The sequence below is a fragment of the Prenolepis imparis genome, unplaced genomic scaffold (genome assembly GCF_030444845.1).
Source record: "Prenolepis imparis isolate NDT839.2.m4 unplaced genomic scaffold, iyPreImpa1.0 SCAF_4, whole genome shotgun sequence".
NCBI classification, from domain to species: domain Eukaryota; kingdom Metazoa; phylum Arthropoda; class Insecta; order Hymenoptera; family Formicidae; genus Prenolepis; species Prenolepis imparis.
In genome coordinates this window covers 3,543,926-3,571,494 of record NW_028141162.1, presented here as the reverse complement: position 1 = coordinate 3,571,494, position 27,569 = coordinate 3,543,926, and the positions used below count along the sequence as shown (strand labels likewise).

Sequence of the window (27,569 nt, the reverse complement as noted above, 5' to 3'; positions counted from 1 at the left end):
AACTCGAGCAGGTACAGGACTTAATAAATGAAAGTCACAATCACGGGATTCGCAAGGATTTCGCCATGTTTGCTGTTAGTGAAAACGTTTTATTAAACTCTGAAAGTTAAAATAGCGATAGAGTTGACTTTTGATTACAATTTTGTTTAATGTAGAATCACATATAAGGTTAATATCGCCCACGTCCCTCCTCGCAACAAAGCAATGACAGTTCCGCTCAGCTGTTACGCTCGATTATTCTCGATTTAATTTTCGTCGAATTAAAACGCGTAACGCGACGAGGAACTGTCAGTCACTGTCGATCGCTTGCGAAGAGCTCGCTCGCGTTACAAGATAGATTTCGGGCAAGGTATCGTGACAAAACTTTCATAATAATTGTCGTTTGCCCGCGCCAACGGAACATATATATATATATATATATATATATATATATATATATATATATATGTATGTATGTATAGAGTTGCAGATATAGCTCTGCGCGCGTGTAACAATATAATATAATTATATAATATATATATATATATATATATATATATATATAATATAATTATAATATTAGGAAGATAGAGTGTATACATATAATATTGTATAATAAATTTTTATACAAAAATCCCGAAAGATGGTCTTCTGAAGAAAGCACTTTTTTTTACTCCTCTGCCGCAAATTCATCCCTGTTTCTCTCTCATTCATGATAATTGGTCGTCGATACAATGCGTGAATATATATATATATATATATATATATATATATATATATATACATAAGAGTGTAGAGAGTAGAATATTATGTATGTAAATTATCGAGGAGAGAGAGAAGCCACGTTCTCTCTCTAGCTGCGCTCTTTTTTTCGCACGCGAGATGAGATGAGATGAGATAGGTATATAACGTGATGAACGCACAAATATACGCATATAAAAGATAAAATATATTACATACATATATATAAATATATATATATGTAGACACATATAAAAAAATATGTACGGCCTTGTACAAAATCACGAAACTTCGCGTCAGTTCGCGTATATGAAATCGCAAACGCATTTGACGCACGTGTATGAATGTGTACTTGTATGTATGTGTTTGTATGTGTGCGCGTGTGAACTTTGTTTTCAACTCTGTAAAAAAAAAAACAAAAGAATGAATAGAAAATCACAAAGAGGCAAGGAAAGCGACTCGTTCGACTCTGTAAACTGTTTGCAAAGAATTTCCATTTCAAGCATCATGCACGACACGCGACGTAATAGAGATAATAAGGGTACCTATTATTTTTCTCACAGCGCGTTGCAACTGCCCCACAGCACTAGTAATTTGCCTAAAATATTACGGGCCCTAATATTATATAATACGCAAGCCTACGTACTAATAAAATACAATAAGATCTCGTTGTTCGTACAAAACTCGTGACATATAATACGACGACGAATTTGTTGATTTGGATCGAATTCGTTTCGTTTGACGTGCAACAACGTAAAAGTAACGTGCAGCAACGTATCTCGTAACGCACAAAAAGTATGCATGTCGGATACGCGACAAGCAACTAACAATAGTACCGTTTTATGCATTTACTACGATTGGCACATATCTTGTTCGCGGACTCTTGAAACAAAAACCGGCCAAACACAATTGGATAACCAACAACGAGGGCTTACTATATATATGTATATGTATATACATACGCGCGAAGAGAGAACTTTTCTAAATGAATATGCAAATTGTGTGTTCTACGCGCTTTATATATAAATATATAACTACTTTCGATATAACTATATCGCGCTTATCGCCAGTTTTTTTTTGCACGAAGCTTGCACTATATGTATATATACACGCTAACATTCTTATATAATATATATATTTCGTCTAATAGGGGACACAATTTGCTGACTTATATATTATAGAAGAAGAAACGATACGTAATGTGTGTATATGTAATGCGTATTATGTAATGCGTAATATGCAATGAATACATAACGTGCAATGCGTATAAAGTGACGCATAGCATTTTACAATCCCTAAAAAAGTTGTTAGTAGTACAATTATATATCTTTCCCTTTTTTATATGTATCTCTCGTTTCCTCGTTTTTTTTTTTGCCCCCCACTAAATCGCGTGGACAACAAGTCCAAGGAATAAAGACACCATATCGTTTTCGAGTGGATTCGCGCGTAGAAAATTGCATCGTAAACCGCTTAAAAATTGAGATTCTCGTGTATGAGATTTTACTTCGGAAGGCGCCCGAGCAAAGTGCACTAACACTCCGCGTATTCGTGTTTGATCAAAATGGTATACAAGACGTAGATTTTTTTGCGTTACAAAGGCAATTGGAGCGATTACAGTAAACACTGTGTCTCGCGTGAAAATTAGGCAGTGCTGACTAATAAAGTAATCATACGTTTATACGCAAAAGAGAGATGTCAATACCATGTGATGTACACGTGTACATAATTTATATAATAAAGTAACTGAATCCATACCTAAATTATGACCTAATGAGAAGGGGAAGGGACTTATTCTTCGATAGTTTTGATTGAATTCAAAATACTAATTATTTTCTATTTATTTTCTCTCAATTATTTTCAGTTGAAAATTTTTAAAAAATATATTTGCTTATTTATTTATAGTTTCATTAATGTACCTGTATGAATCTGTATGAACTTTTCATTTGTAAAAGATTAACAGGCCATATATTAGATACAGTTACCTTATTACTGCTGAGAAATGAAACACGCGTTATATGGGCGCCGGAAAGTTGAAAAAAGTTAAGTATATCACTTATACGAGCTATTAGGTGAATTGCTTCGAACTTTCATGACTTACTTTACAGTTCGCGTCTCACTATACGTTTACATTTGCCGCGAATTCATCGCTAGACAGATGCGTTACTTATTTTTAGGACTGATTGCACCAACGTTGGTTACCGCTCTAATGTGATAAAATTATTTATCTATCTCCGACTATCTTATATTGCAGCTGTGAAACTTGGATATCTATAAGAAGGGATATCTATATATCTAACATCCATCTCTAGAGATAGTCAGCCAAAGCTGCAACGCGTTAGTGCAACAGACCGCGTTCTAGAGACGATTATATAACCGATCGTCCGCGCTAATCTAGATTACAGTGCGTATCTATTGTAAGTGCATATAGGTACGTGTGTATGTATGTATGTCTGTATGTATGTGTGTCTGCGCTCTTGTTTTACATCGACTGTTAAATGAATGAGAGAAAATATAAGAGTACACAGAGAGAATTCTCTCTTAGAATTTACCCTGAAAATCATAGTAATCGTATTAGGACAATATGATATGGCTGATTAATATTTATCACAATAAAAATAATAATATCTATCACAATAAAATATAAAAATGTTTGATTAATTTTACCATGCAGTTTAGTAAAATTAATCAAACATGTTTTATATTTTAGTGTGTAGATATTATTTTTATTATAATAAATATTAATTAAAGAAATTCTCATAAAATTCTTTCCATGATGATTCCAAAATGATTACCATGATTTTCAGGCTAAATTGTAAGAGAAAATTCTCTTCGTGTATAGTGGAATCTCGCGAAATCTTGCAATACGAAGTCAGATCGTCAGTGTGTAAAATATCTTTGAGTAATTGTCAATATGTATGTATAGTGTTTATAATTTCACGCGAGATAACTTTAAGTGGACCCCAAATAGACGAACGTGTATCCGCGCGCCGAGAATTATTCTCGCGGAAAAACGTCGTGTTAAAATGTGTGCACTGAATTATATCCTTATTACATTATTACGCGTTGTACGTAAAAATTGTAAAAATTGTAAAACGAATATAATTGTAAAAGGAGAGAGAGTGGAATTGATATCGCGACACGATATCACACAAGCGATATCGATTTACCCTTTTACCGGCCTTTTGCCCTCGATGAAATTATGCAAAAGGCTGCACATCGAGCGAACGCAAACAATTTGTCAATTTGACATGAAACGAAGCTTTCTCCGCGCGCAGGTACAAACTTTTGTTAATGTCGCTTAAGTATAAATATATATATATATATATATATATATATATATATGTATATATATTATGTATATATATATATATATATATACGAGTGTAAAAAGAGATAATGTACATGTATCTTTGTTATGCAAAAGACGCGTTTCTCATGTCGCTTCATGACGTTGCGTTGCGAGAACATTTTTCCCGATTCGCCAAGATCTTTTTTTTCTGGAAGAAGTTATCGAGGTTGCTAATTGGTGCGTTGAAGTGCTGAAAAAATCTTATATCGCTATAATCAAGTTATTAAATTTCGACATTAACGTGTTGTGGATGGTTATGCCGATTTCTTTGCGATTTATTCGCACTTCGCACGCAGAAGATGCGCCGCACATTCTAGGAAACTCTAGATATACTTTAATAAGACGAAAGAATGGCGATGTTCTTCTTCCCCTTCCGAAGAAAACAAATAATAATAATTTCACTAAACTTTACTTTATATTTGTGTCCTTCCGTCCGCGCGAATCAAAATTTCCCTCGTTCTCTCACAGTCAAATCATCGAACAAATACACAGCAAATACCTCCCTTCTTCGTTCGCGTATTTAGGCCTCTTCGGAATGCGAGCCCTGAGAACTACATTTTTTCTTGTGATTGTTGTGATGATGATGATGTTGATGATGATGGTGGTGATGGTGCTCCCGATGCTGCATCAGAGCGTCCGTTTCCGGTTGATTCTGATGACCAACCAGAAGGTCCAGGGTGTCTTTAGGTACGGCGGGGGGTGCTTGCTCGGTCGTTGCGACCGGCGGAATAGGCGTCGCGACCGGCGACTCGACCGGAAGCGGTACACAATGTAACACGTAACATCTTACGCTCGCTAAAATAAAGCCTGAAACATAAACGGTCTGATTAATTGGAAGCATCGTTACGCGTCTCGCCGGCGAGCGATTTGACCGGAAATCAGCATCACGCACGCCCGGAACGTGCGTTGATCGATTCAGCGATTTAATCCCTAATTCGACGCGCGCTGCATCCTACAGAATGATTGAAAAAAGAAACGAAGCAATTGGACGTGAAAAAAAATTATTAAATATAATAGATATACATTTTATATATAATAAAAAAATACACGCAGTGTCTCTTGTTAAGCGTACTTTGATTTGCGGATTCTTCAGTTTATTTTGCCTTGAAGAAGAAGATGTTGAGGAAGTTTATAATCCACCGCAAAACTTTTTACAATTTACAACACATCTTGTATAATTAGGATTGAAATTAAGATTCCACTACTGGGGAAAATCTACTTAAAATTAACTTGGGAATATTATTCTATTATCGTTTTTGTTTTTCTGAAGCTTAGAAAACTTTCAAGAAGATCCTTCGTTATAACTTAAAGATCACTAAAGAAAAAAGTGGATACCTCGACATTTTTTTAAAGAAAAGAAATTAATGAAGAACGCCTTATATTTTCTTGTTCTAAATAATTAATTATATATGTACAATTCATGAGAATAAAAATTGCTTCGTTCCTTAATATTTTTATCTAAATAAGTTTACGCGTACAATGAAAATTGGAAATGTCTCAATGACGTTTCAACAACGTTATTAACGCAAGGCTGTACTTTTTTTATTCTTTTATACCAATCTGTACCAAATAGAATGCATTCTCGAATGCTGTTGAAATTATCGAGATCCTTGACTGACTTTATAGAAGCAAATTGTATCTTGTACGATACAAAAGATTTATTAATGAAGGTAGCGGGAAGGGAGCTTTTTCCCTATCTAACAATAAGAAAGCTCACCCATTATAAGTAGGGCAGCGCCTGCCACGAGTAACGCCAATCTGTGGTTGGTGGTCGTTGCACCCGGGGCGAGTTGGACGAGACCGACCACGAGCACCACCGCGCCCAACAACAGGCACACCACCACAGCGTGCAGCCCGGATATCTGCGGGCAACGATCTTTCGTCAGCTGACGAACACGCGTTGACATTTAGCGCTTATGCAAAGATTTTCTTATCGCTCATATATATTTTTATTCAAAGTAAAATTGGACATAGTTATGCAAATTGCCATTTTGAACATATTGATTTTTATATCGCAAAACAGATGTTTGAGTGTGTATAGAAAAATTTGAAGAGAACGAGAAGGAGAGACTCCCTCTCTCTCTTAAAATGCAATCACTGATTATTTTTAATATAATGCTCTATATAAATATAATTTTTAATATTATATAATTTTAATATTATTTGATATATGAGAGAGAGAGAGATATATAATTTTTTAAATACTATTATATAAATATTTTAAATAATTATACACAGAGAGAATTTTCTCTTAGAATTTACCCTGAAAATCATGGTAATCGTGGGACAATATGATATGGAAATTATTTTATGAGAATTTCTTTGATTAATATTTATCACAATAAAAATAATAATCAAATTATGATGGAGATATTAATCCTTTATTCAAAAATAATAATATCTATTACAATAAAATATAAAATATGTTTGATTAATTTTACTATGCAGTTTAGTAAAATTAATCAAACATGTTTTATATTTTATTGTGATAGATATTATTATTTTCATTGTGATAAATATTAATCAAAGAAATTCTCATAAAATTCTTTCCATACCATAATTTTTAGGGTAAATTGTAGGAGAAAATTCTCTCAATGTATAATATATAATATATGTATATTTTCTAATCTACATTCCTTACTCCATATTTTATATTAGAATAAATATTAAAATAAATAAAATGATTATATATTATATAATTATAATTATAATAATTTTATTTATTTTAATATAAAATTTATTTTAATATTTATTTTATTATAAAATATAGAGTAAGGAATATATAGAATAAGGAAGAAAAAAAAATTGTAATATTTTTATGAAAACACTACGGAAATGTATAAAGATTGAAATTCTATATCGTGCAACTTTCGTTCTTCGTAGTTTCTCGCTTTGCGATAATTTCTATCTTGTTATGTGCTTAAATTCTTTTCTTTCCTAGAAAAGAGTGAAGAAAGTACTTTACTCTAACTAGGTGCACACATTAAATATAGCATTGAACATTAACTTTATATTATGATGTGTCATTACGATCAACTATTACCTTGCCGCATAAGTAAAGCTCGGGCATGGGATCTAAATTGTTGTGTCCGTGCGGACTGGGGGTGGGTGGTGAACCTTGAAGGGGTGGTAGCCATTGCCCTCCCAAATAGAGCTGACTCGGCCGTTTCAGCCTTTTTTCTTGTCTTCTACGCTCGTGACGAACCGCCACCGCTGGCATAGCACCAATCATCCTAATCAAACAAAGAAGGCAAATAATTTCAAGTATACCTCTCTCTTGCCAAAGAAAGAGAAATTATTATATCAATTACATTATTGAATTTGATAAACACGTTTTATTGGAATTAATTCAAATTAATAGAATGCTGTATCTATTAATGAGAATAATCTCATAGTGATTTTATTTGCGAATTAAATAATTGGTTTTCTTAGTTTATTAATGAAATCATAGAGTGTGTATACTTGAGATATTGATAATGTTTATATATATTTCCTAAAAAAAAAATATATATATATATGACTTGACATGTACAAAAAAATCCCTTTCTCATCTGAGAATGGAATGTACTCTGCTGTTTCAATTCAATACAGAGATATCTTTATATAGCGATATTCGGAGATATATTTTGGTTTTGTTTTGAATTAAATGTATATAATTGCATGTCTATCAATCTCACATACAATCTCTCTGTTTGGTGTTGCATTACCTAGAAAATACTATTTTGCACGAGAATTATCAAAATATCTCTCGCGATTTAAACGTATCTTGACATTGAATTGAAGCAGCAAATAGTTATTTCGTACGTGTTCAACGGTAAAGAGACGGATATTTATCGATAATCCCAAAATTAACGTAGCTACGGAGATGAAACACTTTTTGGCGATACCCTGCGATACGGACTGACACCGGTACTTTTGCGCCAAGTGCGCTATGAACTTTGGTGACCCCGGTTGACCTCGGGCCGGTCGATACGTCATTGCATCCGCCCTACGGCCCGGAGTCGATGCAGCAAAGTTCCAGGAGGCCGAGAGCGGAAAAAGAGAAATGATACCACCAGGCAAAGTCTTAACGCAAGTCCTAAACTTTCGCCGTCCGTTAAGATTTATTCTGTCATTACTATTACAATGATATATTACTCTCTCTAGCGAAACTGATCGGCAAAATCAATTTCAATTTTTTTTTCTTTGTAAGAACACGCTTAAAGTGCAACGCAGCTGTTAGACCAAACTTTCTAATTAGGGGGGTAAAATAAAAGACGGGAATGAACTCGTAGCGGTGGATTCTCGTAGAATGGAGAGCGGAAATTCTTCAAGTGTAAAAGAACAATCATTCGTTAAGAATGGAGCTTTCTTTCATAAAGATTTATTCTCGAAAAATCGTGCATCAAGTTGTATATAAGTGGTACAATAGAGAAATCGCATAAGAAAGCTTTGAGAACTCGATTAAAATAGCTACTATAGTAGTAATAATCAGCGAAGTAATACCCTTTAGCGCGCTTTAATATATATACACCGAAAAAATTGTATTCTCGAAGTAAGAGAGGATGTGTATACTATAAAATCCCTCTTAACAGGTATTCTTAAGTGCGTCTAGAATATCCTCTAAAACTAACAATAAGAATATTTTTTTGTACGGTCATATGTTATTTTTTAATGCAAACCATTCATTTGGCGTTTTTGGTCATGTTGTTAATATGGTTATATATAGTGTTGCAATTTACAGTGCAGTGCAGTATTTGTCACTGAATGATTTTAATTTATTAGAAGAATGGATGAAGTAAATAAGGGGCTCGAAAAAGATGACTTAAGAGAAGCGTTCGCGCGGAGTAAATAATCATTTTGACGGCTATTTTAGAACGGATGAATATTCTAAAAATAAGTGAAAAATTCTTAAAATGAGAATACAATCTTTGTCAGTGTGACGGTAATTACAACAATATTTTTCTCTCTTCTCTTTGTCGCGTAATCTTTTTTTTAACTTATATAGCTTTCTACGGATACGTTTCCGCGGACGGATATCCCAAGGCAAGGTGACGAAGATGGCATCGATTCGGTAACGCGACACGGTAAACGATGGCTGTGATGAGACCTCTCCAGTCTCTATTCCCTGTAATTCCGAACCTACGCAAACGTATCCTCTCGCACACGTTGTCTCCCTAAGTTTCGCGATAAATATAGTAATATCCTTAAATTGTCCAGAGAGATATGCGCGTATCGTGTTCTTATCATTTATACATCAATTTCAGTCCAACGTGTAACACTTGATTAAACGAGAAGCGGAGATATTTGTTCTTCTCTCAATACATTTTCTCTCTTATAATTAATTATACCCAAGATTTCGACAAGAACTTTTGGATGAGATGTAACGGCATATAGGAGAGAGATTCATCGAGATCCTGTAATATATATTCGCAAAGTGAGCATTTTAGTTTCGTTTATGCGTTTCTCGGCAATACTTTCATCATTAAAATTCCTCCTCACTCCAATTATCTTTACTTAATTTCTCTCGCAAAATCAAGAACATCGGTTCCTTCGTTACATGATTAATGGGCAGAATCACTCGCGGTAATCGTTACGAAAATACGAGATGGGGATTTATATATCATGTTAAAAAAAGAATTGCTTAAAAAAAGTAATAAATAACGCAACGGCGATTTGATTCATCAATTCGATTAATTGAATCGTACATCTAATACATCCGTCTCATTGTGTCGGATAATGCATTTCTATAATATTTATATTTTACATATCGCGCTATTATATATGTATATGTGTGTAAGCTATAAAATGTGAACCCAGCAATCTCGAGATTTTTTAAAGACTCTCGAAAGTAGCGCGAAACAAAATTGTGCGGTAACAAACAATTCTACAGACAGATTTGTTTTTCTCTCTTCAGAAATGTAACTTTCTATCGGTAATCGATACGACTCCATGCATTTATATATGTATATATATTTAAATCTGAAAAAGTTTGCAAATATACGATAGGCGCGTGCTTATATATGTATAATGTATATATATATATATGCGCGAGAGACACTATTGTAGAATATAATTGTACCACTTATTTGAGGGCGTTCAAGTATCTGGAACAGAGATATTTTCCATCGTGTCAGATACGCGTCCCTTTGAAAAAGGGGTATTGTGCTTCGTAAATCTATCATATGTAAACAACAAAATTACAATCGAGATAGTACGTCTGAAGTACTTCTAATTTTAAGAAGATGTATACTCTTAGATTTAAATGCGAGAGAGACTTACACGCTATATATATTTATATATATGTATGTATGTATAAGTATAAGATTAGTTTGCGATTTCAGCCTTTCAAGTTGAGGAAACGAATGAATAGAATTGAGACTAAAAAATTATACCTTTCAAAAATAGAGAATACCTAATATATGATCACAGAAGTTCGAGAAACAATAAATCCTCGGTATTTAACATTCATTCACATGTTTCTGCATGTTTACAAGAGTCGTTCATATATAGAGTTTGCGCATCGAAGATACGCGACAATCAAACGGGGTACGAAATTAAATTAATCTCACATGTACATATATTTTCGTCTCTTTAACAAATTACAAAGAAGAAAGAAAAAAATATCAAACGCACAACCAAAGGCACTTTTGCACGACGTTTAATTCAGAGCCGGTTTAACAAGGTTGTAGAAAATATTCTTACGAGATTTGTTTATATATGGACCATTGCTACACATTGATTTGAAAGCGATTCTCACACATTCGAACATTTTAAAACAATAATATATTTAAGCGAAATTCTGCGCGACTTTTAAAAATTGTATTCGATAAATCTGCTCCCAATTCGCATCGATCGCCTCAACCGACCCCGATTTAATCGTAATGAATTTCGCCCTTTTTTTATTCGCGTCTATTCTTTCACAATCTCCCTTTCTTTCTCTTTCTCTCGCTAGTCCTTTCGTCGCACAATTTTCCTCTCACTCTCGCGCACATTCTCACTTTCTTAAATTTGCAAAAGGCATAAAAAATTGTAATTATACATATAATTAAATATAGTGGGACACACTTTGTGTTGTAAGAAGTAGATAGCGCCCCGCGATGATGATTAAAAACAGCATGTATATATAATATGCATAATTAGTATATAATATATACAGAGTGTACACACGATATTTCGAAAGAACATTTTCAATGTGATTTCATTTGACGTGTAAGACGATAAATTTCTTCTCTTAGGATCACAGAATAGTAGCGCCCGAGCATAGCAATATTTCTCATATTTTAAAGATATTCGGAAACAAACGAACGGACGCGACGATATATAACGTCGTCAATTTGAGATGGGATCGCGAAGATTTCGATGTCGTTTGTTCACAAAGATCTCGCCATCTAAATCTAGAGTGTGTAAATAAATGTTTAATATATTATAAAAAAGGAATATATAGCATATTACAAATTATCGACTAGCTTAACAATACTGCTGCGCCAACAGTCATTGGACGAATAGTTGCAATTTTTCTTCTATCGTATATATATATACATATATATATATTCTGGAGAGAATTCGCCATATATATATATATATATATATATATATATATATATATACATATACAATGTATATATTAATTGTATTTTTTTCAAGTTAAAATATTAGCGCTGAAGTATATATCGAAATCAAATCTGGGAATGTCATTGTATATAATAGTCGCGATATTCGGTTGTCGATATTAAAGATATATAACAATTACAAGTATAATATAATCTTTGTAAATTTTTTTAACGAGAGATCAACTTTGAGAAATAATCGTTAAAGGATCGAGCGTATATCCTAAATAAAACGCAGACTAATACGCGTAATATACGCATCATTACACTTATACGCCTAATAGATTTTTTAGGTATATAAATGGATTATTTTCAATAAGTTATATTTATAACGAGTAGTACTTGCCGCTATATAGAGAATGCATATCGAATAGCAATGTCGTTTCGCAAAGTCGTGTCTCTTTCTACGATATGATCTCCTTGGATAGTGTTCTTGGTCCTTGAATTCGATTCTTTTGTCTTACCTACTTCGCGCGCGCGCGTTTTTTTGTCCGCAGCAGAGTTGTGTGCGTGTGTGTGTATGTGTATGTGTATGTGTGTGTGTCATTATCGAAATTGTCGCTTTTTAAAGCTTCGTGACGATCGATCAATTAAAAGTTTCATCGCTTTCTTCGGAAGAAAAGGGAACATCGCGATTTTCCGCATTTTCACGAAATATATATCGCGTAAAAAGTTGCCCACTCTCATAGTGGGGTTCCGTCCCCAATACTAGACTATTTTAGCGTTATCTCGCTTCGCACGATAGCGAATTTTACGTGTAATGCGCCACGCAATTTCGCCATAAAATATTACATAGCTTGTCACGTGTCTTATAAGATTATAAATATTCGCGCGCGTTTTTCTCGTGTGCTCCTTCTAATATGTTTTCCCGTTGTACATATATATACGGATGCATTTAACCGCGAAATTTGGACTCCCAGAGATACCGATGTCGGAAGAGAGAGATGCTGGAGTAACAATAATATTCTGAATAAAAAAGCTTTTCGCGATGCGGTGATACGAAATCTGTCGTTGCGTTATATCCATATCATTATATGATTATATCGCGTGATTCGTCTTCGCGCGAAGAATCGTCGTAACACGCGACCTTTTTCTCTGTGTCTCCCTTTCAAAAGCTCATCCTACCGTCTAGATCTTGGAAACGTAATGCGGCCGATGAACCTGTTGCGGATTCCCGTTCTGTTTCGAATAACGTACGTTCTGGAGCAACTCCCGAGTCTCGCTGGGCGAACCCGGACTGAGGCTATTGGTGGTCGAGGTCTCGACGCGATCGCTGATGATCTCCTCTTCGGTAATCTGCTCCAGATACAACCCCGATTGTATCGCTTGATTGTCACCGTTGATGATGATCTCGGGCGAGTACGCCGGTGGCGGGCTTCTGGGCGGCGATCCGTCGATGTCCTTTTCGTCCTTAATCTCGAGAGAGGCCTCCGACGACACCTGCTTCATCTGCTTCGCCCGTCTGGTGTGGCGGGTGGTGAGCCCGCCGGTCTCGTCGTCCCGTTCCAATCGATGACCGGATCTGGATCGAGTCAGCTGACGTTGCACGTACTGCTCCAGATCGTCCTCCTCCTTCTTGGCGATCACGCGATTCAGCACGATGAGGAAGATACCGACGAGTATCGCGAACAGTCCCACGGCGACTAGCTCGTTCCACCAGCCGCCCGATGCCTTGCTGCCCCAGTGTGTGAGATCGCCCGGTAGCAGACCGCTCATCAGCAGAAAGGCGCCCAGCACGAGAAACACCACGCCGATGTGCAGCATCCCGATCGAGGTGACCACCTTGGTGTCCAACATCCTCTGGCCGGCGGCGCGGCTCGCCCCGTGGGTGCCCTTGTGATGCCTGCCATGATGGTCCAGCGAGCCGGTCGAGGCCCTAGGCGACGTCAGGCCACTTTCGCCCGATTGCGCGCTATAACGACGCTCGCGAGCGCGACGCTGCTCGTCCCGGCGCTTTCGCTGACGTTTGATGGCCAGCGCCGAGTGCAATCCAACCGCGTGCATCCTGCAACACCGGAAAGACAACCCTTGGCTCAGTCAATCCCACTAACAATCCTGCCTCTCTCTCTTTCACTCTTTTTTTTTTCTCTCTCTTTCTCTTTCTCTCTCGCTTTCTCTCTACGAACCTAGCTATCGCGCGCGTGTGCGATTTTTTTTTCTTTTCTCTCTTTCTTGCAGATAATTTGCAATCTCGCAACGAAACACACCCCTCGAAAGACGAGTAATCTTGTGTGTAACGTTGCTATCAATTAAGCGCGAAGCGAAAGATAATGCCAGATTGAGAAATGAGAATTATTATGTCAAGAATACGCGAAATGCCGACAAAGCAATCTATGTCCATGCCTGTTGCTCGTGAGAGAGCGAGCAATACAACAATTGAATGCAATGAATCGCGTATATAGAAAATTAATCGACACACTACTATTATGGCAAATTTGCTCGAGTTAAGTTGCGCTCTCTTCTACAATTCCCGGCTGCTCGATAGTCCATTGCTCTGGTAAACTCTCAGCATCGACTAATTAGCTACCTCTATTTATCTAAAGCCTACAGGATCTATTTACAGGGTTTACAGGATGCACTGCGATGGAATCGCGCGCGTATTATTAAAGCGTATATTGACGACGACGCTATTTTTTTTCACACACAGTCCTGTGAAAAAGATTTCTTCTTCTTACAATACGCGTGCACCATTTTAAAAGGTGTCAGCAGCCGCCTTTATTTCTGCGTAGCGTTTCCGTCTTCTCGCTTCCGTTCAGGAAAAACGCTTACGCTATCGTTGTACGCTATCACAAATTTATCGATATACATAATATTACTATAAAATAGGTGACTTGTATGTTTTTTATAGCTGTTTATAATTACGCTGTTTTTTTTCCTATCTCTCTTTCTCTCTCTCTTTCTCTCCCTTATCATTATTTCCAATAAATTGCTAAAGTTGGTTTCCCAATTTTAACAAAATAAGAACATAATGATTTTATCGCCATCTCTCTTTCTCTCCCACACATACAGAGATATACATTATTTATGATAAAGTGAAACAAACCGTTTAATGAAAGAAGTAGTTTCACAAGAAAATTAGTTACCATATTTTAACAAAGTGAAGAATGACGATTTAATCGCTATCAAAGTTATATAAATATTTGCATAGTTCATAAAATGAAACAATCCGCTTAACGAACCAAAGAAACAACTTTGCAAAGCTGTATCTGCTTCCCTATCAGAATTGAAAAAGATATGTTTTTTGATTGGATGTAATCACTTTACTTTAATGAATTCTGATTGTAACATGGAAAAAAGGTCAAACATTTCTCAGTGAAATTAAAAAATGTGAGAAATGAAAAATCGACGAAGAGATACGTGTAATCATTGCGATAAAAAATTTTTACATGCGCGAAGCGACTTTACACATTGCAGGGATGGAATAATTCTATACACAAAGAGAATTTTCTCTTAGAATTTACCCTCTGAAAATCATGGTAATCGTGGGACAATATGGTATGGAAAGAATTTTAAAAATATGTTTGATTAATTTTACCATACTTTTAGTAAATTTTACTATACTTTTAGCAAAATTAATCAAACATATTTTATATTTTATTGTGATAGATATTAATCAGAGAAATTCTCATAAAATTCTTTCCATACCATACCATATTGTCCCACGATTACCATGATTTTCAGGGTAAATTCTAAGAGAAAATTCTCTCTGTCTACCGGAATTGAATTCAAGAAAATTCAAGAGAATATCTTATCCAATATATATTTCTCAAACTCATTATTTCTGGATCTGTTCATTCGTTTTTCGCACTTTTTTATGCATCGACGAAGCCGCCACTTTCGCAATTACGCGTAAAAATGACATATTTGAGGCAAAATAAACGACACGAAATTATTCATGTCGGGTGTGTTATATTTATGATATATGAGTACGCTTTGTGGCATTGTTTTCTTAAAGGGCATGCCGCAAAGTAATTAAATACCAAAGTACATACTTTGCGCAATGTAATACTCGTATCCTTTGTACGTATCAACTTGCGAGGGTGAAAGCGAGAAAGAGATTGCAAAAGGAGTAAAAGCTAGTATAGGAATCGATTCTCTCTTGTCGAAAGAAGCCCAAGAATTTTCTCTCCGCTTCGAGAAAATTGTTCCACATTCGCGTATATGACAAGTGCATAAAAGAGTTCACGGTAAAAATATATATCTTTGATCCGTCTTGGTTCCGCCCACAAGAAAACCTACCCTGTTCGCAGCGTAAATGCTTTATGCCGTATGGCAATTTAGTACAGTTATTACAATGCAATCGATATCGAAGAAAGAGAAAGAGAAAAAAAGAGCTCGACACTCGAGGAGCTAGGATCGATATCGAGAGCGAGAGGAGCCGGAGGAAAAATCTCAAAGGTGATACTCCTTCGTTTTACGATCACAATGCGCGACGCCGCAAAAGCGTTTCCTGCTCCACGATCAATAAAACCATCCCCCATCCCCCTTACAGAACGCAAACGCAAAGTACACACGAGGACAGACACTGGCAGTGTGCACCATGTACATACACTGTGTGTAAGCCACGCATGTGTGCTACGAGAAAAGTCCACTCCACACGAGAGGAATTCATAATTTTTCGCGATTTTTTCTTAGAGTCACCTCGCGTCCGATGAGTCGCGCTTTTCGCGCTTTCACGCAAAGGTCTAGAGAAATGTATTTTATTATTCTGAAGAGCGCGCGCGGAATTTTCCCTTCGCAAAGTATAACTAAACAAGAATCTCACGAGATACCATAAATATATCTGTATATATATATACGAATAGAAAGTTGAGAGGAAAATGTTAACAGTAGAAAATTGATTGGTGCACTTGTACGTTTAATATTAAATCGAATATCGAATAGCAACGCAACCGTAAGGAAGTAAATTTTGAAGAGACAAAATACTGTATTGTGTCTGCATTTGACCCTAAAAGGATACGAGAATACGCTGGATTATAATTAATGGGAAAGCGACACTTTTCCCGGACTAATCCCCGGAGAGATTCTCTCTTTCCATCAAGTTACTACTCCGCCTATGAAAACCTTTCGTGACTAACTCTCCTTAACAGAGCTTTAATTACTTGCATTGTGTATTCATCGTGTAATCCGTCATATGTATTTAATTCTCGGCGGAGAAAAAAGCGTCGAATATAATTATACATATATTTATATATGTCGCTTCTTCTCGGAATAATTCTCCGTAATCCTTTTGACCATGTTATGTTTCCGAATTCGTTTCTCGTTCGACTATCGAATATTGAATTTATTGTTTCATTGTTACGTGACTCGCGACACGTGCGTATATATTATATTCTACCATTTTCCGAAATTATTATCGCCCATTTGAAAGTGGTTTCGTTATTTTGAGTCTTGGCGTGTCGCCAAGCTAAAAGGCTCGAGCTTGGCTTTCATTACAAGCTGCAAAACGATTCGCGGATCTTGCGTGATCGTTTGACACGCGCGAAGAAAATTGGTCGGCGCGAAAATTGACATACCCGCACGCGATGCAACACCACCCCGAAGAGGTGTAACGACCGAGAAACAATGTAAATGACTCGAGAGAAACGACATGTTATTACATAAAACGTGTGATACATATGATACATACACCGAGAGAATTTTCTCTTAGAATTTACCCTGAAAATCATGGTAATCGTGGGACAATATGGTATAGAAAGAATTTTATGAGAATTTCTCTGATTAAAAATAATATCTATTACAATAAAATATAAAATGTGTTTGATTAATTTTACTATGCAGTTTAGTAAAATTAATCAAACATGTTTTATATTTTATTGTGGTAGATATTATATTATTTTTATTGTGATAAGTATTAATCAGAGAAATTCTCATAAAATTCTTTCCATACCATATTGTCCCACGATTACCATGATTTTCAGGGTAAATTCTAAGAGAAAATTCTCTCAGTGTATATATTTCAATTTGTAAATGCGATGATTCACACGCGTGACCTTTCCCTCCCGAAAATGCATCGCATTTTCCGCGGATGCGACAAGCAATGCAGCTTTTGCACCGGACGTTGCTGCAAGCACGCGAGAGACGATAGATGTCATGTATCGCATCGGGGTGACTATAAGGGTAACTTTCGTTAGATATAACTGTGTCTTGTAAGCTGCAAGTTTCGCGTGATGTTCTTATAGCATGACAACAGCCTATTATTCTGCAGTCATCGACCGATGTCTCTGTGTGTTTACGTTTCCACAAAGAAAGCGCTGAAGCGTTCGCGCCCATTGAAAAATCCACGGAGCTTTTAAAGCCCAGGATTCGGCTTATTTTTCTTGGCTACAAAAACAGGCTATCTATGCCAATGAATAAGGAGAGATCTCTCTCTCTCTCTCTTTCTCTCTGATCGTATATATCTTTTTCTTCTACGTAAATGTGAAAAACGCCACCCCAATGTCGTACGTGTGTCTCTTTTAATATCGATGTAAAAATAAATGCTATATTTAAGATAGATGTAACGCGTGTAGGTACATAAAGACTTCGTTTAAAGCGTCAATCGTCTGACACACTTTGATCGTCTTCTAAACCGATTCGAGACGGCTTATTATATATAACGATACGATATATAAAGTCGTTTGATTGTTTCCCTTCTGGCCGCACAGGGTAACCTGTTGCCAGACACGAACATCAACGAGTCGTGTGGTAATAAACGAGGAATGGGGGCTATATAGCTATTCGTTCGATCAATGATAAACTCTGTAAACTACTGGAAAGGCGAGGTGTTAAAGTGACGATTAGGACGGATAATTCTCTGATCTCTGGAGGCGACTCTCGGTAAAATGCAAGATCCGTTCGAGAAGGATCCGTCGTATATATGCATATATGCGTTTGACGCATATTTCTATAAATATCCCGAAATGCGTAGGAGAAAGAGGGAAAAAAAACAACATGATGTGATCGCAAAAGAAATTGCGTATCGCGTACCTTGGGGGCTGGCGGAGCTAGGATACTGAAACGCTTCTATATCTCACTACTCTGCACCGCGCATGCAGCAGTCTATATAATGTGCATTTCTCGGAATAGAATTTTGCTAGACAAAGCTGGTCTTGCTGGACATTTTGTATATTTGGAAAACAAGAGCGTTTATAACAAAACCTTTCAACAGGACGCGACGCTCGCGCGTCTCTTGCATAAATATATAGATTGAATAATGTATATATACTTAAATATAGATTAAATAATGTATATATATTTAGATATATATAGATACGCGCTAAAAATTGTTAATTTTCATTTAAAAAACGAGACACGCATCAAACGTAAATAAAACACTTCATTGATGAAAAAAAAAAAGATTTTACTCCGACGTACTTTTGCGTCGCATCCTGCGAATAGTCGGGATTTTCTTTGCGAGACTCCTTCGAGACGCTATTGTGGATCGATAATCAAAATGTGTCATCTTCGTGGAATCGAGACGCGATTCGCGACTGGCGAATGAAATTCGACGCGTAGTAATTAATAGTATCGAATAATTGTTACCTGACTTTGAAGCTTCACACTTCCGCGAAGAAAATAAGCGAGTCTCCGAGGCGCCGATGACGTCTCACGCCATGAACTTCCCTCCCGGCGGCGAAGCGTGTCTCTCCCCGTCAAATTAGAAAATTGCCGCTCTCCTCTTCCTTTCTCTCGCCGACCACCCTTGCCGTTCTTCTCTCTACCCTCTTTGCGAGAAGGGGCTCTCGCGAAATCGTTACATTTTCCACTGAAAATCTCGCTCTCTCGAATCGGCGGCGGCGATGGATCCGCCGTTGTACGTATGTTTCTTCTTCCTCGATGTTTTTCCTTTTTCGGGATAAAACTCGCGCGCGCACGTTTCTACCGCGAAAGATCGTGGACGAGTAAAGCTCTCTATGTTACTAAATAAGAGCGTGTGAGCCAGGACACGCCTCTGCAAAGCATAGCGCAGACTCAGATTCCGCTCTCTGTACGGCAAGCCCCGCAGGGCTTTTACTCCGACGAGAACGCGATACGCGCAAGTCGTACCGGCGCGAGACGAATTATATTAATTCTCAAAGTATGTCAACGCAATAAAATTAACATGCATTTTGTCAAAGTTAGTAAAGAAAAGTGAAAGAGAGAGAGAGGGAGGAGGGAACGGTCGCGATATAAAAAAAATTGATATTTTTTAAATTATAATGATTATTCTTAAGCAAAATAACATTATTATTAAGAGCATATATGCTGTATGTAAATGATGATAAAAGCAATTGACACAATCTAGCCAAAATATATAAATCCATTATATTTTAATTTCAATAAGTATCTAAAAAAACGCGATGCGAGGGAGAGGATATATTTAAAAAATAGGTTCCCTCCTTTTCTCTTCTATACTATACGATACATTTTATAATCTAATATTCGATATAAAAAAGTTATAGAGAGAGATTTTTTTTCTTTATATAATTTTTCCCGAGAATAATTACATATATATATCATTTATTACTTCTGTACTTGGTATATATATATATATATATATTTTTTTTTTTTTTGAGGTAATCGTATAATAAATCTTCGCTCTAGCTTCAATAAATTTAAAGTTGGAAGCAATATATTGGATATATACGTATCACAGATAAATATTACGTCAGTCAAGAAAATAACAAAAAATAAATTTATCGGAAAATCAGGCACTAGTGCGCTTTTTAAGGCAGGAATAGTTAACGCGAGGCGTTATAGAAATAATAAAATTGTCAGCTCGAGAGCTGCACATATATGTAGTTACATTTTTTAATGGTAAGATTGATGTGTCGCTTAATCAACGTCGTAAGGCACTCTTTCTCATCATCGCCACGGCTTCCGAACAGTTCCGGCGCTGGTACTTCTTCTAATACCTTGATCTGTAATTTAAAAATGTATTCTCTTTTTTTCATATCAAAATTACAAAAATTTAATACATCACAAGTATATGCAAACGAACTTACGCAACGTATTTGGTGACATAAGTCTGTCTCTCATATCCGACGTCCAAGTTTGACACCTTGATCTGACAGAATTTTTTTTAATGACCAATGGTTTCTGATACTTTGTCATTCTAAACAAAATCGGAGATACATCTCAACAATACAAATTGCGCGACGATGAATGGAGAAGAGATGTAAAAGTATGGAAAGAAAACTATGTTCTTACGTGGATTCAAATTCCTTCAGATTTCTTCTGGCTAAAGTCTTTTGGGTGGCGAACGAATACGATCGAGACGAAGTCGGACGTTCCGTCCGAGATTGCTTAATTTCGCGATCTTGCGCTATCACTTTCATTCTCTTCGTCGGAGACTGGGCAAATAAGTCCACTATATTCATAGATGCCGCATCACACTTGAAAACATTGTAAGATTATTACACGCTTTTGATTTTTGAAGATAACAAAGGATTATAATTAATAGAAAAATTAATATAAAATAAAAAAATATAAGGATTATAATAAGGATATATAATTTTCTTAGCAATTACCTGCAATTGTAGGCGATGAAGGAAGTCTACTTCCGCTAAGTTTAAAGGTGCGTCAACGTGCAACTTAAGCATACATTGCAATGCTTCTTTATATATCTTTTTTAAAGTAATAACGCGTTCGGTTCGTATTAATCTACGTACTAAATAACCTCGTGTATAAGCATTGATAGTATTCACTGCTTGTACCTGCATAATAATATACATATATATATTATATATAAAATTAAATGTCTGTACATACATAAATATATATTAATTATAGCAATTAAAATTACAATTGTACTCACATGTTTATTATGATATGCTGAAGTATCTAGTATTGGGACATGTGTAGTATTACTATCTAAGGGAAATAACTGTCGATTCACATTTAAATTCTTATATACGATACGATTATCTGGTTCGCTGTCATCGTTCTCATCATCATTATTATTATTATTATTATATGTAGTATTGCATACATTTACTTCTCTCGTAAAATCAAAATCGGGAGTTGCGGGAGAAGTGTCCCTAATGAAAAGAGGAGGTTTATAATGTTTAAATAAGTATAAATTTTTCGAGGAAATGTAATCTAGTGGGCATACAATGACATTTGTATGCTTTACTGGTGATGCTTTACTATTATAATGCTCTTCCACATGTAAATTACTAGGAGAGTTTACATTTGATTGCTGTCCTGTTTTCCTAATGATATTTCCTCGTCTTTCTTTCTTGTTTATTGATGATTGATTTGATGTAACGTTTGATGATGCATTTGTCTGATTCGGTACATTAAAAGAACACTTCTGTATTTCAGCTAATAAAAGCATCTGTTGTTTCTGGAATTCTGCTTGTAGCAAAGATTGTTCTTTTTGTTGACGATATATCAGCTCCATCATTTGTTTCTTATACACTTCTTCAATCTCTTTGTAGACTGTCAAAAGTTTTTCAGATGTAATTGATGACTTTGTTTTGACAATTTTTGGACGTTCTTTAATATCCTCCATTTTATCATGATGTTTGTTTTCATCTATGCAAGATGATTGAGATTTAAGACTATTTGCATCTTCTATAGACTTTTCATTTGATAAATTTGATACACAGGTGCCGCTATCTTTTTCTAATTTTTCTAGAGAACTTTGCTTCGCAAGACTTGTATCAGATATATCGTTTTTAATTGGTGCAATATCAATTTTACATGTATGTTCTTCAGCAACTTCTGTTTTGGTAACAGATTGGTCTATTTGATACGGTTCTGTTAAAGTATCAAACTCTGTATGTTGAAAAGTTGATTTATCTGTTGCACATTCTAACTTTGATGCTTGTTTGGTGCTTTCTGCTATAAGTTGCTTATTCTCCCACTTCACCTTGGGCTGCGCTATGTTCCATTGTTTTCGTTGCGATGTATTACTCGTAGGTGTGGGAACATAATTCTTATCAATTAATTCTGTATGCATATGAGCTAACAATATAGGGCTGGGTGTGTCCAATACATAAGAACCTTGGCGGGATAATTTAGGTGGATTTTCATTCTCCTTGGAAGCCACTGTAGGAGAACTAATATTGTCCTCTTCGTTGCTTAATGTTATTGGAACTATATTCAGTGTTTTGGGTACTTTAGGTTTCCAATTTTCTGATGATACATCTTCATTCGGTGTTGACATTTCTGATGTGCTAATGTATTCATTTTGATCAGTTTCTGCAGTTACAGGTTTTGTATCGATATTGTCCGTTAAACAAATTTGCGAATGTTGCACATCTGACGTAGTAGACTGAATATTATGTTTGTCTTTTGTTTCTTCAATAACTTGTGTCGTTGGTATTGGTTCAATGATGGTCGTTTTAGAGTGCGAGTCACTATTGTTGGAGTCACTCATAGTATCACGATTGGATAAATCACTGTCGGAATCATATTTGATACTTTTTAATTTACTTATTGATTCTATAATATCAGCTTGCACGCATTTATCTTTAATATTGCGTTTAATAAGTTGTCTACTTATTAACTTTTCTTCTACCTTAACTGCCAAAGATTTATAACGTCTCATTTCTTCTTTGATGTTATCAGTCATCTGAAAATAGTATAATATTAATGTAAAGTAATCCTATTAACGAAAATATCGAAGCATATTAATTTATGAATATTTACCAGTGGTGAAAGGAGAGATATTCCGTTTATTTTGATACAAGAGCTATAAAATTCCTGCTGCTGCATATTTTACGCGTGCAATTCTCGAAGAATACACTTTATGCCACGACTCTTGCAATTATTTCTACACAAAATCAATCTAATTATCACTGAACTGTTTCACTTTTTTTTGACAGTTCTCCACTTTTCAAATTTTACGTGAAGAGTTTTCTACTTATCATTCAAATATCCAATGCGACCCGAAGTGCAAGTGCAATTAACCAAGGAGATTAGAACCATAAACTATGAGATACATAGAATAGAAAGCTTTACAAAAGATTTATAAAATTTCCTAGAGCACTATAAATTCCCTAGGCTATTATTAAGCGGAGTTTTGTTTGCACTTTCTACACTCAGATCTGTCGTTTTTATTTTTACTCGACTTATGTTTTTTTAATATTGAAAATAAACGTCGAGTGTCATGACATATTTATGACTAATATATTGGTTACTGAAAAATTTAAATAAGTTTATTATGTACATTTTATCCGCGATGCATTCAAAGCAATTATATTTGACAGTAATTTATTATATTTATTTTATTTAAAATAAATCTTTTAATATGAAATTTATATATTAAAGAATTATATATGTTATACATTTTATTACACAGCATTTTTTGCATTAGCTTAGACATTTAAAGAAAATATTCACTACAGAAGCAGTTATAAAATTCAAGCATATAAAATATGAATAAGAAAAATTATATGCAAACAAAATACTTACTTTAAGCTTATACTTATATTAAGTATACACAAGCATTTGCGCACTCCATTAGTGCTATCTCTTTAAAGCTAATGTCCAGTAGAAAGCCAATTCTTTTTATACATTATTTTGTACATTATTTAACTCTAATATTTTAAATCTTAATTTATTCACGTCGCAAATTCTCGAGTCGTGCTTGTAAATCTGCGTCAGCATCTCCGATATTACCTCCTTCCTCATTGCCTGCTGCAGCAGCAACTGGCTGTTTAGAACCAGCTACACTTAGTGATCCAGAGGCTTGTGGTAGTCCAGAGAGTTGACCTGTCAATTGTAGACCTAATTCGTCCAACACTTGAGCGACTACAGCGTCACTGTGAAAATAAGATTAATAGATGTATTATATATGTATATTTTCTAATAATAAATATTACCTATAATTTACAATTAATTGATAAATATTCAATAATTCTTTATTATGTGACAATTTAGATGATGAATAAGAAATACTTATGTATATTAAAATCCTTGATACCTTTCTTCTTCATCTCCTTCATCCTCCATTGCATCATCTATCGCATCATTCATAATTTCTTCCTTCATATCCATTATCTCTGACTGTTTTTCAAATTCTTGTAATATTTTCTGTATTTGCGGTAAGTTTAATTGCCTATAAAAATAATAAAAAATACAAATCAGATTAATAATATTTGGGAATATATTAAAGAAATTATAAATTCTACTTTGTGTTTAATAGATACAAATGAATTATATAACTGATACAAATAATACAATAAAAATATTTGACACATGTTAGTAAATTATATTATACTCACTTATTCATGCTTTGCATTGCTTTAGTCACTCCTTTCATAGCCTGTGCCATTGTGTTCTGAGAACGTAAAGTTTGTATTTTTAGGGATACTGCTTGAATATTTGCTTTCATCAGCATAAACTTTTTTACGTAACGCCTTGTCCTAACTAAATCTTTGGCCATAATTTTCACAGCTTCCTAGAGTAGTTTGAAGAAAATCAAAATGATATTAAATAGCTTTATAACAGTTAAATTACCATTATACCAATAAAAGTTAAATTACCATTTGTCCATCCTTTGCGAGTTTTTTTATGTCAGCTATAATTTTCTTTTCCTGTTGTTCCATTCTTACTTTTTCTCTGTCTAAATCTCGCATTGCCTTGTTCAATGCCCTTTGGTTCTTTCTGAGCATTTCCTCAGGAGTGATACGCTTGCCAAATAGCCACTCCATGATTCTGAAATAATAACAAATTGTTCATTAAATGAATAATAAATTTATAATAAAAATGTGAATACACTTTATACAATTAATTTAAATCATATCTGTCAAACAAAATTAATAATAGAAGATATATACATGTAAAAATATAATTATAATCGCTTGCTTTCCGATTTACAATATCTGACAATTTGGATTATTCTTATTATCTCTTATCAGCTGGAACCGATGGGAGATTTGCCAGAAATGTACATTTTTTGACGATCAAGGTTAGGATACATGCATTTTTTTTATATTCGTTGGCTGAAGATGATATTCTATAAAACTTTAAAAAAATTGAAGATATTTAAAATTACATTCTTTACGTACGAAGAATTTTCCGGTAAAATTATTTCGATATTTTCTGCGCTTTAATATGTTTGTATATTATCACAGATGATTTAATTTGAGGATGCGCACATAAAACATAAACGTCAAATACAAAGAACTATACTGAGCATGTATGATTTTACCAGATATTTCGTTGACGTATAAATCTTCGAGCAGAATATCGAGAAGATATTTGACAATTATCACGAGTAATTAGTCTTCTTTTGACAGTGCAAAATAACTATAAACATAATATATAAGAATTTGATCGAGCGGTTTCCATGTCCGAAATGTTTAGGTTGCTCATAGGTTAGGCCGATATTACATTTGTCGTACGACAAACTTTTTAAGCGCATTGATTGGCTGCAGTATAGAAAATTTCTGAAATCTCTATTTTGTAGCCAATCAATGCGCTTAAAAAGTTTGTCGTACGAAAAATGTAATATCGGCCTTACGATTGAAACTAGAGATCCCTAGAGGATCCGTTTGACGATTGACCAATCAGAGAAAAGCAGCTTGTGCATGTGCCAGCTGAAATTTTTATAATAAAAAATATAATAAAAAAATATATAAGAATTTATGAAAACTTATTAAATTATAATAATAGTAATAAATTAAAATAATATAAATTTATAATTTTACAATTTACAAATTTATTAGTATACCTTTATCCTTATTAATTTTAATTTAATTTTAATTTTTTCCAAAAATACAAGACCACTTTTAACAATGTATTTATTTATTTTTAAATTTTCGCTTGAACAAAGTTACATGAAATTTTTAATACAACACTGTATTTCATTTGCTTTATATGTATCATTATTATTATTTGTATACTTAATATTATACATACAAATATTAGTTGTATATGTGCATACACACACATTTACATTTTTCTCTTATTTATGCAATTAACGTTGATTTTAATCGTGAAAGAAAAACTTTTGGTGTAAAAAGTTAACATTTATTAAGATAAAATAAATTCAAGATTTTTATTGTTTTCAAAAAATCATAATTTTTTTTTAGTAGAGATTAGTAAGAAAAATTTTAAATAAAATTTCAAGAAGTTAATGCAATGATTTTATTAAAAATATTTATCTTTCCCATTCATTATACAATTTTATATATTTTTGTAGAACACATTTGTCTTATAAGAAATTATTAAAAATGATATCTATATATATTTTCAAGAGAATTATGGAAAAGCCTATTAACACGTAATATAAAGATCTTTTGAAAATAAACATAACATTGAATATGTAAGAAACTAGAATTTTTATATTTTATTCTATTCTTTAAAAAAACTTGGAATTGCCTTTTTGAGAAATAATAAAAATATGAAATTTATTTAATTTAATATGTAAACTTCTTATACAAAAATTTTAATGTTAATTTTCATTAATTTTTTTACTTATTAGAAATAATGGTGAAGATAAAATTCATATAGGATATCGCTATATGTGATCAAAATCAAAAAGTTTATAATTTATTAATTATTTTGATACTTACTATCTTATTTTTTCTCATCATTATTTATTTTTTTTATATTCTGCTCCAACACATTTAGTTATATATAATTCGTGTTGGATATCTCACAAAACTTTAATCGATTATCGAAAATCCCATAGTAGTGAAAAAGTATTATGTACTTAATTCGATTTTTATTGGAAGGTGTATGAGATTTGATTCACAAAAATTTACTTTATCTATAATAAAAATGTGAAAATTGATGGGATATTGTAGCACCCAATGCCAATGTAAAAGTCAATATATATGTATTATTCAATCTTGCTTTTCGTAGTTATGAATTTTACTCATTAATTTAATAAAAGGATTCAATTTTTCCCAATTTTCTTTTTTATATATGATACTATAGAATGGGAATTTAACAAAGAAAAAAAACAGAGTAGGAAATTGAGGAGCAATTTC

At 34.3% G+C, this 27,569-nt stretch overlaps 3 protein-coding genes across 9 annotated transcripts; all 3 read right to left on the bottom strand.

Annotated features, from left to right (window-relative positions):
• Window positions 1-79: 79 nt before the first annotated feature.
• On the bottom strand, window positions 80-19,789 carry LOC145934923 (uncharacterized). 3 transcript variants are annotated; one of them, XM_083035831.1, is made up of 4 exons: window positions 19,183-19,789; window positions 7,113-7,302; window positions 5,787-5,955; window positions 80-4,876 (listed from the first exon to the last, which is right to left on the bottom strand). In XM_083035831.1, exons 2-4 carry the CDS (start codon window positions 7,299-7,301, stop codon window positions 4,590-4,592), a joined length of 645 nt encoding a protein of 214 aa, XP_082891957.1. In that variant the 5' UTR covers window position 7,302; window positions 19,183-19,789; the 3' UTR covers window positions 80-4,589. The 3 variants fall into 3 exon arrangements, with proteins under 3 accessions (XP_082891957.1, XP_082891958.1, XP_082891956.1); XM_083035832.1 differs by having other exon boundaries at window positions 5,787-5,931; window positions 19,183-19,787; XM_083035830.1 differs by lacking the exons at window positions 80-4,876; window positions 5,787-5,955; window positions 7,113-7,302 and adding an exon at window positions 8,421-13,663 and having other exon boundaries at window positions 19,183-19,749.
• A 511-nt stretch (window positions 19,790-20,300) lies between these two features.
• On the bottom strand, window positions 20,301-23,527 carry LOC145934920 (uncharacterized). Of its 2 annotated transcripts, none has more exons than XM_083035824.1 (6): window positions 23,278-23,527; window positions 21,437-23,200; window positions 21,150-21,335; window positions 20,830-21,014; window positions 20,625-20,734; window positions 20,301-20,540 (listed from the first exon to the last, which is right to left on the bottom strand). In XM_083035824.1, exons 1-6 carry the CDS (start codon window positions 23,341-23,343, stop codon window positions 20,485-20,487), a joined length of 2,367 nt encoding a protein of 788 aa, XP_082891950.1. In that variant the 5' UTR covers window positions 23,344-23,527; the 3' UTR covers window positions 20,301-20,484. The 2 variants fall into 2 exon arrangements, with proteins under 2 accessions (XP_082891950.1, XP_082891951.1); XM_083035825.1 differs by having other exon boundaries at window positions 20,625-20,686.
• Window positions 23,528-24,035: 508 nt separating this feature from the next.
• Vps2 (vacuolar protein sorting 2) lies at window positions 24,036-25,936 on the bottom strand. 4 transcript variants are annotated; one of them, XM_083036485.1, is made up of 5 exons: window positions 25,784-25,936; window positions 25,116-25,287; window positions 24,855-25,030; window positions 24,554-24,688; window positions 24,036-24,392 (listed from the first exon to the last, which is right to left on the bottom strand). In XM_083036485.1, the coding sequence occupies exons 2-5, from the start codon at window positions 25,281-25,283 to the stop codon at window positions 24,188-24,190; spliced, it is 684 nt and encodes a 227-aa protein (XP_082892611.1). In that variant the 5' UTR covers window positions 25,284-25,287; window positions 25,784-25,936; the 3' UTR covers window positions 24,036-24,187. The 4 variants fall into 4 exon arrangements, with proteins under 4 accessions (XP_082892611.1, XP_082892612.1, XP_082892614.1 ...); XM_083036486.1 differs by lacking the exon at window positions 25,784-25,936 and adding an exon at window positions 25,641-25,777; XM_083036488.1 differs by lacking the exon at window positions 25,784-25,936 and adding an exon at window positions 25,628-25,758.
• Between the last annotated feature and the right edge of the window lie 1,633 nt (window positions 25,937-27,569).